The 13,801-nt window shown below is 40.1% G+C and overlaps 1 protein-coding gene and 1 pseudogene across 4 annotated transcripts in view; both read right to left on the reverse strand.

The window, feature by feature from the left end:
• SNX24 (sorting nexin 24) overlaps positions 1 to 13,801 on the reverse strand; it is a 132,458-nt gene that overhangs the window by 53,334 nt on the left and 65,323 nt on the right. For 3 of the 4 annotated variants that reach the window (XM_036225887.1, XM_036225888.1, XM_036225889.1), the window contains exon 2: positions 10,780 to 10,863. The exons of the other annotated variant lie outside the window; for it this stretch is intronic. In XM_036225887.1, coding sequence (XP_036081780.1) covers positions 10,780 to 10,863 — 84 coding nt within the window. The remainder of the gene's footprint in view (positions 1 to 10,779; positions 10,864 to 13,801) is intronic. 4 annotated transcript variants of the gene reach the window in all.
• Positions 7,399 to 7,517, reverse strand: LOC118607241 (annotated as a pseudogene).

The following is a 13,801-nucleotide window of genomic DNA, read 5'->3' on the forward strand; positions in this document are numbered from 1 at the left end:
TTCAAGGACTGAAAAAGCTTATCCCAAATGCTTTCCTTTACACAAAGATGAGCACGTGATTCCAGAAAACTGAGTGATTAAAGAAAGCAAGGAAGAGGAAAAAATAGGATCAGGACTCATAGCTCCATCCCATCGGCATGGGGAAAGGAAATCTAAGGACAGCTGGGCACAGCAGCCTAGAGAATCTTCAGTCTAGGTTGGAGCAAAAGTTCAGAGGATTTGGGGAGGAGAGCTTCCTGGAAGAAAGCTGATTCCATGCAGTGGATAGTATGGAAAAGGAGTATAGACTTTAGGATTGGTTACATAAACTACATTATTCTTTTGTCTATTAGAAAAACTAAGTTCCAGGGAAAACAAAGAGCCCCTGTAGATGGCCATGGAACAAAAGACACTTAGCTCCTCCTCTGTGTTACTCCGGCACTAGAGACACTCCTGCCTTCACGGGGCTTACATACCAGGAAAGAGACAATAAACAATGGTATGGAGGTTCCTCAGAAAATTAAGAATAGAATTACCACATGACCCAGCATTCCCCTCTTGAGGGAATCTATCCAAAAAACTTGAAAACATTTATCCACAAAGATATATGCACCTCAATGTTCACAGTAGCATTATTCAGAGTGACCAACACATGGAAACAACCAAAGTGTCCATTAATAAATGATTGGATAAAAAAGATGTGGTACATATATACGATGGAATATTATTCAGCCATAAAGAAGATGAAATACTGCCATTTGCAACATCGTGGGTGGATCTTGAGATTTTTATGCTAGGAAAAATAAGTCAGACAGAAAAAGAATCATATGATTTCACTCATATGTGAAATATAAAACTAAAAGCAACAAACATGCATGACAAACAGAGACTCATGGACATGGACAGTGGATTAGTGGTTACCAGAGCGAATGGGAGGAGAGGGAGGTAGACAGGGTAAGGAGGGTCAAACATATGATGACGGGAGGAAATTTAATGTTGGGTGATGAACACGCATTACAATATACATATGACATATCACTGAATTGTACACTTGAAACTTATTTGATTTGATTAACCAATGTCATTCAATAATTAAAATAAAATTAAAGAAATCCCAAAACAAATAAATAAAACAGGGCAAGGCATAAAGTAACAGAAGGAGCTGTGTGTTGAGGCAGCTGGGGAAGAACTGTGAGGTGGGACTGTCTGAGGAATGATGTGAATCATGCTGGGAGAGAGCCGGGTAAGGAGCTGGAGAAGAAGCATCATAACGGAGACAGAGCAATGAAAGGGGAGGAGCACGGCGAGGAGGAGATGGGTTCGGCAGGTGGCAGCATCAGACACTGTAGGGCCTTGGAGACCTGGGTGGGAATTTGCGAATCATTTTAAATGGGAAGCAAATTGAATGTTTTGAGGAAAAGAATGACCTGCTATAATTTATAGCGATTATGCTAGATTTTACGAGCCAGATGGACTATACCAGGCTTGGAGTCAGGGCAAGAAGACCCGTCAGAAGCTCCTACAGAAGTCCAGGCAAGAGGTGAAGGTGAATTGGACTATGGTTCTGGCAGTGGAGGGGGGTAGATTACTGCAGGAGTACATGGAAAGTAAAAGTGATCAGAATGACTCCAAGACCACTGTTTTAAGGTTTTTGACCTCACCTGGCAGCTATATTTTGGATGACCTGCCTGCTGTTTACAGAAAGGTGGTGGAATGCTAGGTTTTGGGTAAATGGCAGAGAACACTAGTAATCACCCAGATCCACTGTCCCTCGCTTCTACAGAATGCCTGATTTTTCAGCTGAGTATGCAACTGCCCAGAATAAAGAACACATTTCCAATCTCCCTTGAAGCTACATGTGGCCACATGACTGAGTTCTGGTCAAAGGCAGATAAACAGACATATATGTGCAACCTCCAGGAAGGTTCTCAAAGGAAAGAACTCTTCCTTCCTCTTTCCTGCTGGCTGAACTGCCCAGGTATTGGCTAGACCTGGAACAGTCACTTTTCGATCATGAGGTGAAAGCCTCATTCTGAGAACGGCAAAGCCACAAGGGCCTAGCTCCCTGATGATCATGAAACTGTCACACCAGCCCTAGACATTATGTGAAAGAGAACTATAAAGGTGCGTCTGTTAATGTCACCATTACTTTGGCTCTAGAGTTACTTGCAGCCAAATCTAATCCCACGTGAGTAGGAGATATGGCTAATATCGCTACCTGCCTATCCAATATCCACTCCCTCCTTCTTCTTACAAAAGCGGGCCTATGTTACTCAAAGTGCCAACATGCAGAGTAAAAGAATCGGATTTCCCATGTTCCAGTGTAATTAGGATGGCCATGGGACAGAACTGGCAATGATATGCAGTGTAAGTCTACTGGGAAGGGCTCTTATTTTCCTCATAAAAAGAAATGAGCTCTTCTTCCTGCCAGAAAGTGCTTCCACATTTCTGGCAGGTGCCTGCAGGGACAGCACCTCTGCTGTAACTAGAGGGTGAAAGTCACATGCTAAGGTAAAGAGGGTGAAGCAGAAAAATAAAAGGTGCTTGGATGGATACTGTGGAATTGCTACATCGATTTGGACTGCATGCCTTTAGTTTTCTTACAATATGAGAATAACTAATCTCTTACTTGTTTCAGTAACCTAGTCAAGTTTCTATGATATCCAACCAAAGATAATCTTTATATAAAGGAATTCATTGTTCAGTTCTGGTGATTTTAAGTCAGGGATGTCCAATAAGGGTCCAAATGGAGTTAACAGGTACACAGTTGGATACGAGTCTGTAAATCTGCAAGTCAGAATAATTAAGTGCTATTTACAGCCATGGAACTACTTGACATGACATTAGAGTTAGGTATAGATGAAGAAAAGGCTGCGATGGGTAGAATCCTAAGATAGCGCCTAAAATCCCTGCCTCCTGGCATTTGTGCCTGTATAATCCCTTCCCTTGGGTGCAGGTGGGACCTGTGAATGTGATGAAATGAGTCATTTTCATGATTGGGTTACAGATATGACAGGGGATGAGATAGTCACGCCCTTGACCAGAGAACACTTTATAGGACCCAATCTTGGCAGGCTTTGAAGAAGTAAGCTGCCATGTTACGACAGGGCTACATGGCTAGGACTTGAGGGTGACCTCAAGGGGCTGAGAGCTACCCCTGACCGACAGCAAGAAGAAAGGGATCTCAGTTCTACGACTGCAAGGAACTGAATTTTGCCTAAACGAGGACATGACAATGTGAAGAGGACTTCAGATGAGATCACAGCCCTAGAAACACCCAGAGTTCAGCCGGGTGAGACCCTCAGCAGAGAACGCCATAAACCTATGCCCAGACTCCTGACCCGCAGAAACTCTGATAATCCATTTGCATTGCTCTAAATGGCAAAGTTTGTGGTACTCTGCTATGCTGCCACAGAAAACAAATACAGGGGCCATGGTCTGAGACATCCAACTCTGGGAAGGAGGGGAGAGAAGCGGGAGAAGCAGTGAAGATGGGATGAAACAGTACGCTGAGTCTGGAAGGGGCAAGATCAGACTGTGGGGAGTGGTACTGGGAAGTCAAAAGCACTGGGCAGAAAGAGCGAGAAGTTGGAAAGTGGAGGCTCCGCTTGCAAAAGATTCTATTAAGAGAGAAGGAGAGCAAGGGTGAATGTGGGAGGGGAGCATGGGGTCGAAGGCGAGTTTTCTTTTGTTAAATGACAAAGATAACATATTTATTCATGAGATTGTTCCAGTATTGGGGAGGGAGGGGAGAGAATGAATCTGATTGTAAGGGAATGTTTACCTCATCTCTACACTAGTTGAGGTATTTCTCAAACAAGAACGGAGCCCCAAAAGGTAACTGTTCTGTGGTAACAAGCTTAGTAAGTTCCGATTTAAACACATAAAACTTCCTTTAACACTACTGAATCACAACATTTCTTACATTGCAGAAGAGAAAATCGACTCCTCTCTCTCCCTCTCTTTTCCTTTCTGTCTTTCTCTCTCATCTTGAAGCTATAGTACGGAAAACATTTTTCCTTTTCATTTCTGCCAGGAGTACCGAGGAAGCCGGTCATCAGAGCTGCTGGGACCTGTGACAGCAGATGCAGGTGAGTGATGAATTGCTTCAGATGAGGAGAGACAAACCGAGACAGTATATTTCTAGTAGGTCTCAGCTGCTTCCAAGATAAATGCCCCTCTGCCACCGCCTGCGATAATGAACTGTTCTGGCCATGCTGCGCCCAGCCAAGCGGCCCTTCTGATCTCACAGATAGCCACCAGATTTCACGATGCCACAAACACAATCCCCTTTGCCTGGCGTGACCGCTCCTGTCTCTTCTTATACTGTTAGAAGAGTTTACATAGAACTCACTCCATATAGATGTCTGCATATGCACTGCCCAGAGTAACCACAGTCACAGAGAGAGACAGAAATGCTTTCCCCAAGCACATGGATAAAAAGATGAAAAGGAAAAAAAAAAATTAATGAAAGAAGTGGGGGACGTTTGGGGTGAAATTCAATCTCTGACTCCACACTGTCACCTCTATATCCTCGGGACCCCCTTTAGAGGCTCTACGTGGGGTGCTGTACTCCTGGTTCAACCCGTATGACAGTTTTGTGGTTCTTCTGAAATATATACTTTATTAAATTAAGTATGAGAATGCAATATTTTACTCAAGCCAAAGGTGGGCAGCAACGGGAATGAGGACAGTTAATGTAATGAGGGCAGTTAATGTAGGAATGACCCAGCACCATGTTTCCCAAAAACCTTTGTGAATAAATAGGTGGGCTAGAAATGACAGGAAACAGCTAGAAAGGCAAGCAAAACATGCTCGGAGTTTGCTACACAGGGAAGGTTTTTCTCTCCACACCTGTGGTTCTGGCCTGGGGACGTGCAGCTGTTTGCCAGGACCACCATTTAAACTGGTAAATTACTCGGTGTGGCGGGGTGTGAGGAGGCGCTGTTGGAATGTGGGGAAAAAGTTTTAAGCTCCCCCTGTCATGACGGCCTGGGCACTAAGGAGAGCATCCTATAACTCTTTTTTTAAGGACAATGTGCTAAGAGTGAATGGAGAAGACTGGAGCAGGAGTTTGTTCCGGTTTCAGTGTGGTGGTGGTGTTTTCCCTAGTACTCGCAGAACTAGAGGAAATACAAATGTAACCTGGGGCTAAACTTACAATGAACTAAATAAACTCCCACGGTAGACACTGTTCTTGTCAATGAAACATTCCTCCAGTAATTCCTAAGTATGTGTAATGTCCTCCAAAGATCCCATTTTCTAAATACTTAATGACTCATAGGTGTCCAAGACTAATAGACAGTGAGGAAAATACAAGAGATAAGAAATAAAACTTAGGGATAACTAAGTTTTAGTTAGGGCAGAGGTCCCCAACCTTTTCGGCACCCAGGACCAGCCAGCATTCTTATAAGAATCTAATGCCTGATGACCTGAGGTGGAGCTGAGGCGGTGATGCTAGTGCTGGGGAGTGAGTGGCTGCAAATACAGATGAAGCTTCGCTCACTCAATCGCCACTCACCTCCTGCAGTGAGGCCTGGTTCCTAACAGGCCATGGACTGGTACCGGACCACAGCCTGAGGGCTGGAAACCCCTATCTTGAAGAATTTTAATTTAAGCAGAAATCTCTACTCTAAATGGAATAGTTCTAAAAACAAAGAGATTAGAGAGTAAAAGAAAAAGGAGAACTCCAAATATTTTAGTCTGTTTTGAATAGATGAGAAGACAGAGAGAAGGACATCCAGCATGGCAAGGACATAGAGGTAGCGATTTTCACATACTGGGGTGAACGGGGAGATGGGCTTGGCTGCCACTGATGTTTTCTCAGAAGAAGCCATGAGAAAAAAGACTGACTAGTTAAGGGGTTTGTGGTAGATAGAATAAGGGTCCTCCCAAACATGTGCACGTCCTGAGCCTCGGAACCTGTGAACATATTACCTTACACGGCAGATGGGACTTGGCAGGTGTGACTAAGTCAAGCATCCTGAGATGGGAAGATTCTCCTGGATTACCCAGGGAGGCCCAACGTAAGCTCAAGGGGGGAGCAGAAGTATCAATCATACAGAGGAGATGTGATGATGGGAGCAGAAACTGAAGTGACATGATTGCTGGCTTTGAGGATGGAAGATGGACATGAGCAAAGGAATGTGGGTAGCTTCTAGAAGCTGCAAAGGCAAAGAAACTGATTCTCTCCTAGAGCCCCCTACCCCTCTCCACCACCACCATGAAACACAAGTGTGCCAACACACTTAGAGTAAGATAAAAAATGTGGGTTTTTTTCAGCAAAATATGTGACAATTTGTTACAGTGGTAATAGAAAACTAACATTGGGTTTAAGATTATTGACCTTGAGAGTCAACGTCCATGATTTGGTAGACAAAACAGAGCCACTTCAATGTATCTGAGTGAAAGAATAAAGCTGAAAATAGTGCTTTAGGAAAACAGATCTGCATCAGAGGAGGAAGTAGACAAAGATCAGAAAAAGTTAAAGAAATACGTAAAGTAGTAACACTCTGGACTGGGGACAGCGGGAGTAGAAAATGAAAAACGAAATGGTCCATATTATAGAAATGTAGAAGAATGCATCAACAGGACTTGGTGACACTCTGAATATGGAAGGTAAGAAAAAGTAGGAAGGACCTCCAATGTCTCCAACTTGTGCTTCAGTGCACGTGATGGGGGTAGGGAAGAGAGGATTGTGTCTAAGAGATGCCTTTAAAAACATAACCACACTATAAGAATTCTCAAACATCAACAGGCAGGAAAAGTATCTGGGATGCTGGTTTAACATGCAGATTACTGGGCTCCATCACAAAAATTCTGATTCAGCATGTCTGGGTAATACCCAGGAAATCACTTTGGTAAACCCTATTCTGATTCAGGTGGTCCAAAGTTCACACTTTAAGAAATACCAGTCAAAAAAAAAAGCTAAAAGGAAATAAAATCAAAGACTCATCATAGCTCTGGAAGAAATAACTAATCTTATATAAAATCTGAAGGAGTGAAAATTGACATATTAGACAACATAAAAATTAAAAACGTTTATATTTTAAAATAAATATCAAAATCAAAAAAAAGGTCCTTGGTGAAAAATACTTGAAGCGAATGGCTAATACATAATTAATGGGCCACACAAATTAATGAGCAAAAAAGAACTGAGACCCCAGAGGACAAATGGGAAAGCACGTGAACAGAATTCCAAAAGAAGGACTACAATCATAAAGGAACTTAAGAAATGCCAATTAAAATAGCAATAAGGCAACACAAATTGCTTGCTAAATATTTTGGGGGGTAATATACAAAGCTGATAAGATGTGATATACTTGCTGGTTGCATTATAAATCCACTATAATCATTTTGGAAAAAAGTAATTTGACAATATACATCAAGAACTGTAAAAATATCCATACTTTTTTCTTATGCCTGTAGCACCTGATCCTCCTAGGTGGTCTCCCATTCAAGTATTAACCAGGCCCAACCCTGCTTAGCTTCCGAGATCGGACGGGATCAGGCTTGTTCAGGGTGGCATGACCGTAGACAAAATATCCATATTTTACAACAGAGAATGCTTCTTTTAGTAAACTAGCTTAAGGGAACACTCTTGAGTATGGAGAAAAAAATTACATGTAATGAAGGCTATCAATAATTGGAAGTTTACCATGCGATACACATTACTTCATTTAGTCTGTAAAACAATCCTGTGAAGTCAGTACTCTGTTTATTTACTAAAAATGGGGAAGCTGAGGCACAGAAAGATCATGTGACTTGCTCCAAGGACATAATGGGGAACACTGTGCTTCCAGAGCTGATATAATTTCTCAAACATAGCTCCTACCATGTGGGAACATCATTAGCACAGTGGCATTTGTTTTACTAAAAAATGCATGAAAAGAAAGAAAATAGGAACTGTATTAGGATAGCAGAAATATATGTGGGTAAAAATGGGTTGTTTCCATTAGCTCCAAATTTTTGGCAGGATTTAGTTTTATAATCTAAAAGATATTTGAAAGGAGGAAAATAATGCACATAAGGAAAATAAAAACTGAATTTTCTAAAATGGTAGAAAGAAATTCTAAGAAAAGTATAAACGATTAAGATATTGTTTTTATATTTTAGTATCAACAATTATAAAAGTTTGGGAGAAGTAATAACCAATAACTTCAGATAACCAGATGAACTGTCAAATGGGTAATGGTTTTAATTTCTGCCTCTAAATTAGCCTGACAAGACGCCAGGCGGCATTTTTGTGTGTTTGTGGTACATGGAGAAGAGTTATGTATCTATTACTCTAAAGGTACAAAGTGCTTGTTAATAGCTCATAGATTATTTTTGAATTAACTTGGGGACACTGGTTAAATACTTTTAACAAGTGAGAAATACAATGTGAAGTGTAAGAAAAAGCAGGACACAGGCAAATGAGCAAATTGCATCCACTGCAGAAATAGTTGAATATTTCAATAAAAAAAAAAAAGAGAGAGAGAGAGAATAAATTTAACTGTACTTAAAGGGAGAACATAAAATGTAAAAACATGACATTCAGAGCACATCACAAAATTCAAATATGGAAACTGGGGTACCAAAATTCTAATGAAAAGATGAAGTTGTACAATGTGGTAGCAGTAATCAGTAAAGTTTGTGCATTCTGATTAAATTTTTGCCCATTTCAATCCTTAACATACAATTTTATAGTCAAGATTACAGATTTATATTTGTTTTTACACCCTACCATTATTTGTACTTAACTGTCTTTTTTTGTACTTAATTGTCTTTTGCCAACTCTCATAAAACTGCAATGGGGCTAGTAAAGATTTCTAGCAGTCACTTTCTGCTCTGTAATAAATAAAATTAGATAGTGTCTCCCAACTAAAACTTTGCTTCACAAAGTTAGTTTTTTTTTTTCTATGTCCCTGTAAGGACATTTTAACAAGGTTACACAACATGGAAAACTGAGAGATCAAAGAATTTCTATTCTTTTAACTCCTGTAGGCCTGGCGATAGACTTTTAAGAATAGCTAAATTAACAGAAATGCAGATATTGAGAAGTCCTAAAAAATCACAGAATTTTTTCTGACTATCTAAGGACTGTCTGGAATCACCAGGGAGAGGTCCCTTCTACATTAGCAAACTGTATAAGAGAAGAGAACAGGGTGAAGGACATTCCACTCCAAGAAGCTTGAGTAGCCTCTTACTCAGGGTGGGCCTAATTGGGAGTCACCCAGCTGTGCCTTGTGTGGAGTTGTCCCTGAGTATCTGGCCAAGGACAGCTGGGCTGTGTCAGGGTCATAGAGAGCTGGGTGCTGTCCTGGGAGGTTGGGAAGGAGGCTTGCATGTGACAGGCTGCCTAGTTCAGACTCTGGTCATGGGAGGCTGGGAGTGGGGTGGAATTCTGGTTTCCATCTCACTGTAAGGACATATTTTATGAGGTAACCAGTGGAAATCTCTCGAGAATCTGTTTCCTCAAAACACAGTAAACAAAACAGAATCCCTTGAGAAGTGAGACCCAGATTCCAGGTTTATTTCTCCTGGGGACCTCTGGATTGGTGCTTTCGTAAAGTCGGCTGGCAACACCCCACCTAAATCTGAGCTCACCTGTGTTGTAAACCTGCATGTAACAAAATTTTAACTGGAGAATTAAATGTAAATTATCCCTTGCCATCCTAACAGGCAAGAGTACAGATAATGTAGAGTTCCTCTTTATACCCAATTAGTTTCTACTCAAGACTCTATTCTCCTGGCTTTAAAAAAAAAAAAAAAATGGAAAATTTAATTTTAAACGACACCGAAGAACTTTTAAAACAGAGTAAGCAGTAAGTACACTATCATATCATTTATGTACTGACATTTCCCAGAGGATTTAAAAGGTGTTTAATGAAATTAAAAGAACAGACTCTTTCTTAAAATTCTTTCTTACTATTTTCCCATCTAATTTCTTATCTAAGTAACAAAAGTGAGGAAATTGAATTATGCCATACATTTTATCAATATGTGCGCATTAAGTGTGTATGTATATTCACACATATAAAATATATATACACACATAGACACAATATGAATATGTACATATATGAAAGAAAAATGGTAAAATTGCAGTAACTCATACACGATAATTTTCTTGAGATATTTCTAGTTATTAAGGTAATTTTGAGATATTTCTAGTTATTAAGGTAATTTCAGCACCCCAATGATAATTTATAACCTGCAAACATAAAATTTTGCTAGGAAATAAAGTATTCACTCTTGTATTCTTTATTGAGCATTTCTCCAAAATTCAGCTATTCCTTTTGCATTCCTGATTCTTTTATCTAAGACTTTTAATGAAACACCAGTCCTGTGAAGTGGCTTTTACAATTCAATAGAAGGCTGTGAGCCCCCTTTTACATGTTCTCCAGTCTTTGACTACATGTGACATGTTACTTTTTCCAGGTACATGTAAGTATAAATTGATTTTAATAAATTTCTTGCTATAAAATTATCATTTGCTTTTTTCTGTTCCTTTTTGTAAAGCCCACTAAGTATATTTTACGGGTGAAATAGGGTCTGGGTCTCATTCTTTCTGAGCCTACAACACCCAGCAAAGCACACTGCAAATAGCATGCTTTCTAACATCTATTTATGTAAAAGATCTTAACAGAAAACCTGCCTACTCAGAAAGCACAACTGTAAAGGACTAGTTTATTTTAAAATTTTATTTTAAAAGAAGGCATACTGTTCCAAGAACTATTAATGCTCTCAGGAAACCCAGAAAGCAGTCTTAACATGATACCCTCTGCCATATAGAGAAAAGGAGGGGAAAAAAGTTACCTTTTTGTGCAAAGCGTGAAATTCGCTGTACCTTTTCTCAACAAAATGTTTTCTTCCATTCATTAGCACTTCTATCTTAAACACCTAAGGAAAAAATTAAAAAGATTAATTCCACCAGTTTAAAACCCTCAATTGTCTGATGCGGTAAGTTTGTGACCATGATATATTTCATCCCTTTAATTACAGTAGCTGATCCCCCAAAACCCAGAAGGCTCAGGAGACCCCTGGCCCAACAGCCTGATTAATGAGCACTCGAGCAAATGCTCACTAACAAACTGCAGTATCCTCGCAAATGTGTCTAAAAGCAAAGGCAACATAAATGCCTTAAAATGCTCCTTAACTTTTAACCAGAGAACAGTCCTCGAAATTATTTCACCAAATGCAGATGATGGTATTGAGATAAAGGTGGGAATGTGACTGCCCGAGTCTGGTAAAAATCTCAGGCCTGAGACATGCCCTTACGGGTGTTGCAACAGGGGTGGTGCTGTGTCATTTGTAAGACGATCATGCAAAGAGTAGCGCATTTTAGGTTAATTTCTTCCTAACCTGCATATTCATCTGTAGTCTCAGCTGGGCTTATTCCGCTGTTTGCAAAACAAGGGAAGTGTGGGGAAAGGTTCGTTTTCCTGCATGATAGAGTGACAGCTTGTGCTCCCACCTCCAGAAGGTTGAAAGGCCAGATGAAAAGGCTCTCTGGGTGCACTAATTAGTAGGCACTAACATGACATTTTCTTGATTCTTAGGTCAGTGGGTCAAGACTGGGAAGAAGGGATGAGAAATATTGTGAAATGCTCATGAAAACGCAGCGTTAAGGTGGGGTGGGGGAAGGGTGCTGGGCAGGAACTGAGGAGAAGGTGCTCTGTTATTTTCAAGTTTGTCTTTGACTCCTCTTTGCTTAGTGAGTTTGTCAACACTGAGATGAAGGGATACTATTCAATTACTTAGTCTAAATTCTTATTTCAACTGCCCTCTGGGGGGGAAAAAAAACTAAGTTAAAGTCATATGACATGAACAGTGTTAAAAGCACGCTTACTTTATCCCTAAAAAGAATTTAAAGTTAGCATATGATAAACAAGGTCACACACTGTCATTAGAAAGATAGATCCCTATGGCTTTATATTTCTGCCTTATATGTAAATATAACTTTTTTGGAAAGCCAGATATTATGTCATCGAACATAAGATATGTTTGTTATCTTTGTGCTTCTTCAAATCAGAAACAAGATCTTTTGCATGACTCAGTTTAAGAAACCTGCTTTTATTAAATAAATTGTTACATTTTTACCAATTTAATCAATATTTTATTCTAACGTTTGCTTTTCCAGGTATTCCTCCTAAAAATACTTTTCTTTGGTGAATTCATGAAAATACTTTTTTTCTAAACATATATGCATATGCTTCAAACTTTCAGATACACCTACATTATTCTTTAGAAAATAATTGTTTACTAATTCATTAAAGAAAATTATTCTTCAAAGACACTACCAGGACTAGTATGAAGAAAACACCCGGAGAAACACAAACAGAAGAAGCTTCAAGTTGGGGACGTGGTTAATAAGATACGGAGCCGCTTTGCGGTGTCAGGTCCCAGATTTAAAGCAGGATGATGTGAGAGCATGAAAAGCAGTTCCCACCTGCTGAGCTGCACAGAAATAAATAAGTTATGTTCTGAGTCCAGTTACTTTGGGTTCCATCACAAAAACCAACACTTTAATTGGCACGTTTGCTGCAGAATCCGCAAAAGAAAGTTGAAGATTTGGTAAGGTTCAACCTCCTAGGTCGCCCCTCTTGAAGGCCAGGATAAGACACATGGAATGTTGTCCCTTCTATCGACCAGATGGTTCCATTACCAAGTTCCAAAGATACTTTTTAAAATCACTAAATTCACGAGAGGAGGGGGTGGGGGTGGTATACACACACAGAGAGGAAATCGTGTGATACATTTTAATTCTAGTATTTTTATTACATTGCCGTTTTAAAAATATACGTAATGTTATTACGTATATTTACGTATATGTAATATTATTACGTATATTACACACAATATACGTAATGTTAATTTTTTTTTCCTTTAAATTCTGAAAAAGCACCTTGGAAAGGTTAATCAGAAATTCCACGACAATGAGAAGCAAGAAATGGAGTCAATTTAATAAATCCTATTTTCCTGAATTAAACACCAGACTTTTCTTTCAAAAGAGTTTCTGATACATGTTGTCCCTACCCCCTGTAAAACCCTTTTCCTGCTTTGCTCTCCTGGCAAACTCTTAGTAGTTTCCTGTAAAGTGGGGGCAGCACAGGACAATATTTGGAAAGCTCAAAGTACAGCATCCATTTTTAAAATTTTTTTTTAATAGGTATTTCCTGAGAGCCTACACTGTGCCCAGGAGTTGTCCTAGGCTCCGCGTGCGTATTCAGCAGTGAACAAAACAGGCAGGAGCCCGGCCTTCATGCAGCGTGCATCCTATCCAGTGAGGAAGGCCGACTGTAAACATGTGAACAAACATGGTGATGTCAAGAAATAAGAAGGGCTCTCTCTCACCATCATTGCCTCTCTCTCTTGTCACTGTCCTTCTCGTGCCTTTACTGTCTCTCTCGCTGTCCTTGTCTATTGTCACTGTCCCACTGTCTGTCTCTGAGAGGAGACTACACTGTCTGTAGAGTGTTATCCCTTTTCTAATAAACTTTCCTTCTGATTCAAAAAAAAAAAAAAAAAGGGGTGAGAAATGAGGAGGGCTGGGAAGAACAAAACAGCAGGGAAATGAGACAGAGCTGGACAAGGGTTCTCTTTTACACAGTGTGGTCAGGGAAGGGCTCCCTGAGCAGAGAGGTGATGATGGGAGGCACAAAATCTGAAGGGAGCCGGACAAGGACTACTTGTTTCCATTCCTGTTAAAAAATATTTTTTAAAGTTAAGCCTAGGGCAGGATGATTTCTACTTCTGGCCAAGATGGAGTAACAGGGAGCGGATTTAACCTCCCACTTTAAACAATTAAAAAGCTAGATAAAATATGTGAAAAAATGGC

The sequence above is a fragment of the Rousettus aegyptiacus genome, unplaced genomic scaffold (genome assembly GCF_014176215.1).
Source record: "Rousettus aegyptiacus isolate mRouAeg1 unplaced genomic scaffold, mRouAeg1.p scaffold_m13_p_8, whole genome shotgun sequence".
Taxonomy (NCBI): domain Eukaryota; kingdom Metazoa; phylum Chordata; class Mammalia; order Chiroptera; family Pteropodidae; genus Rousettus; species Rousettus aegyptiacus.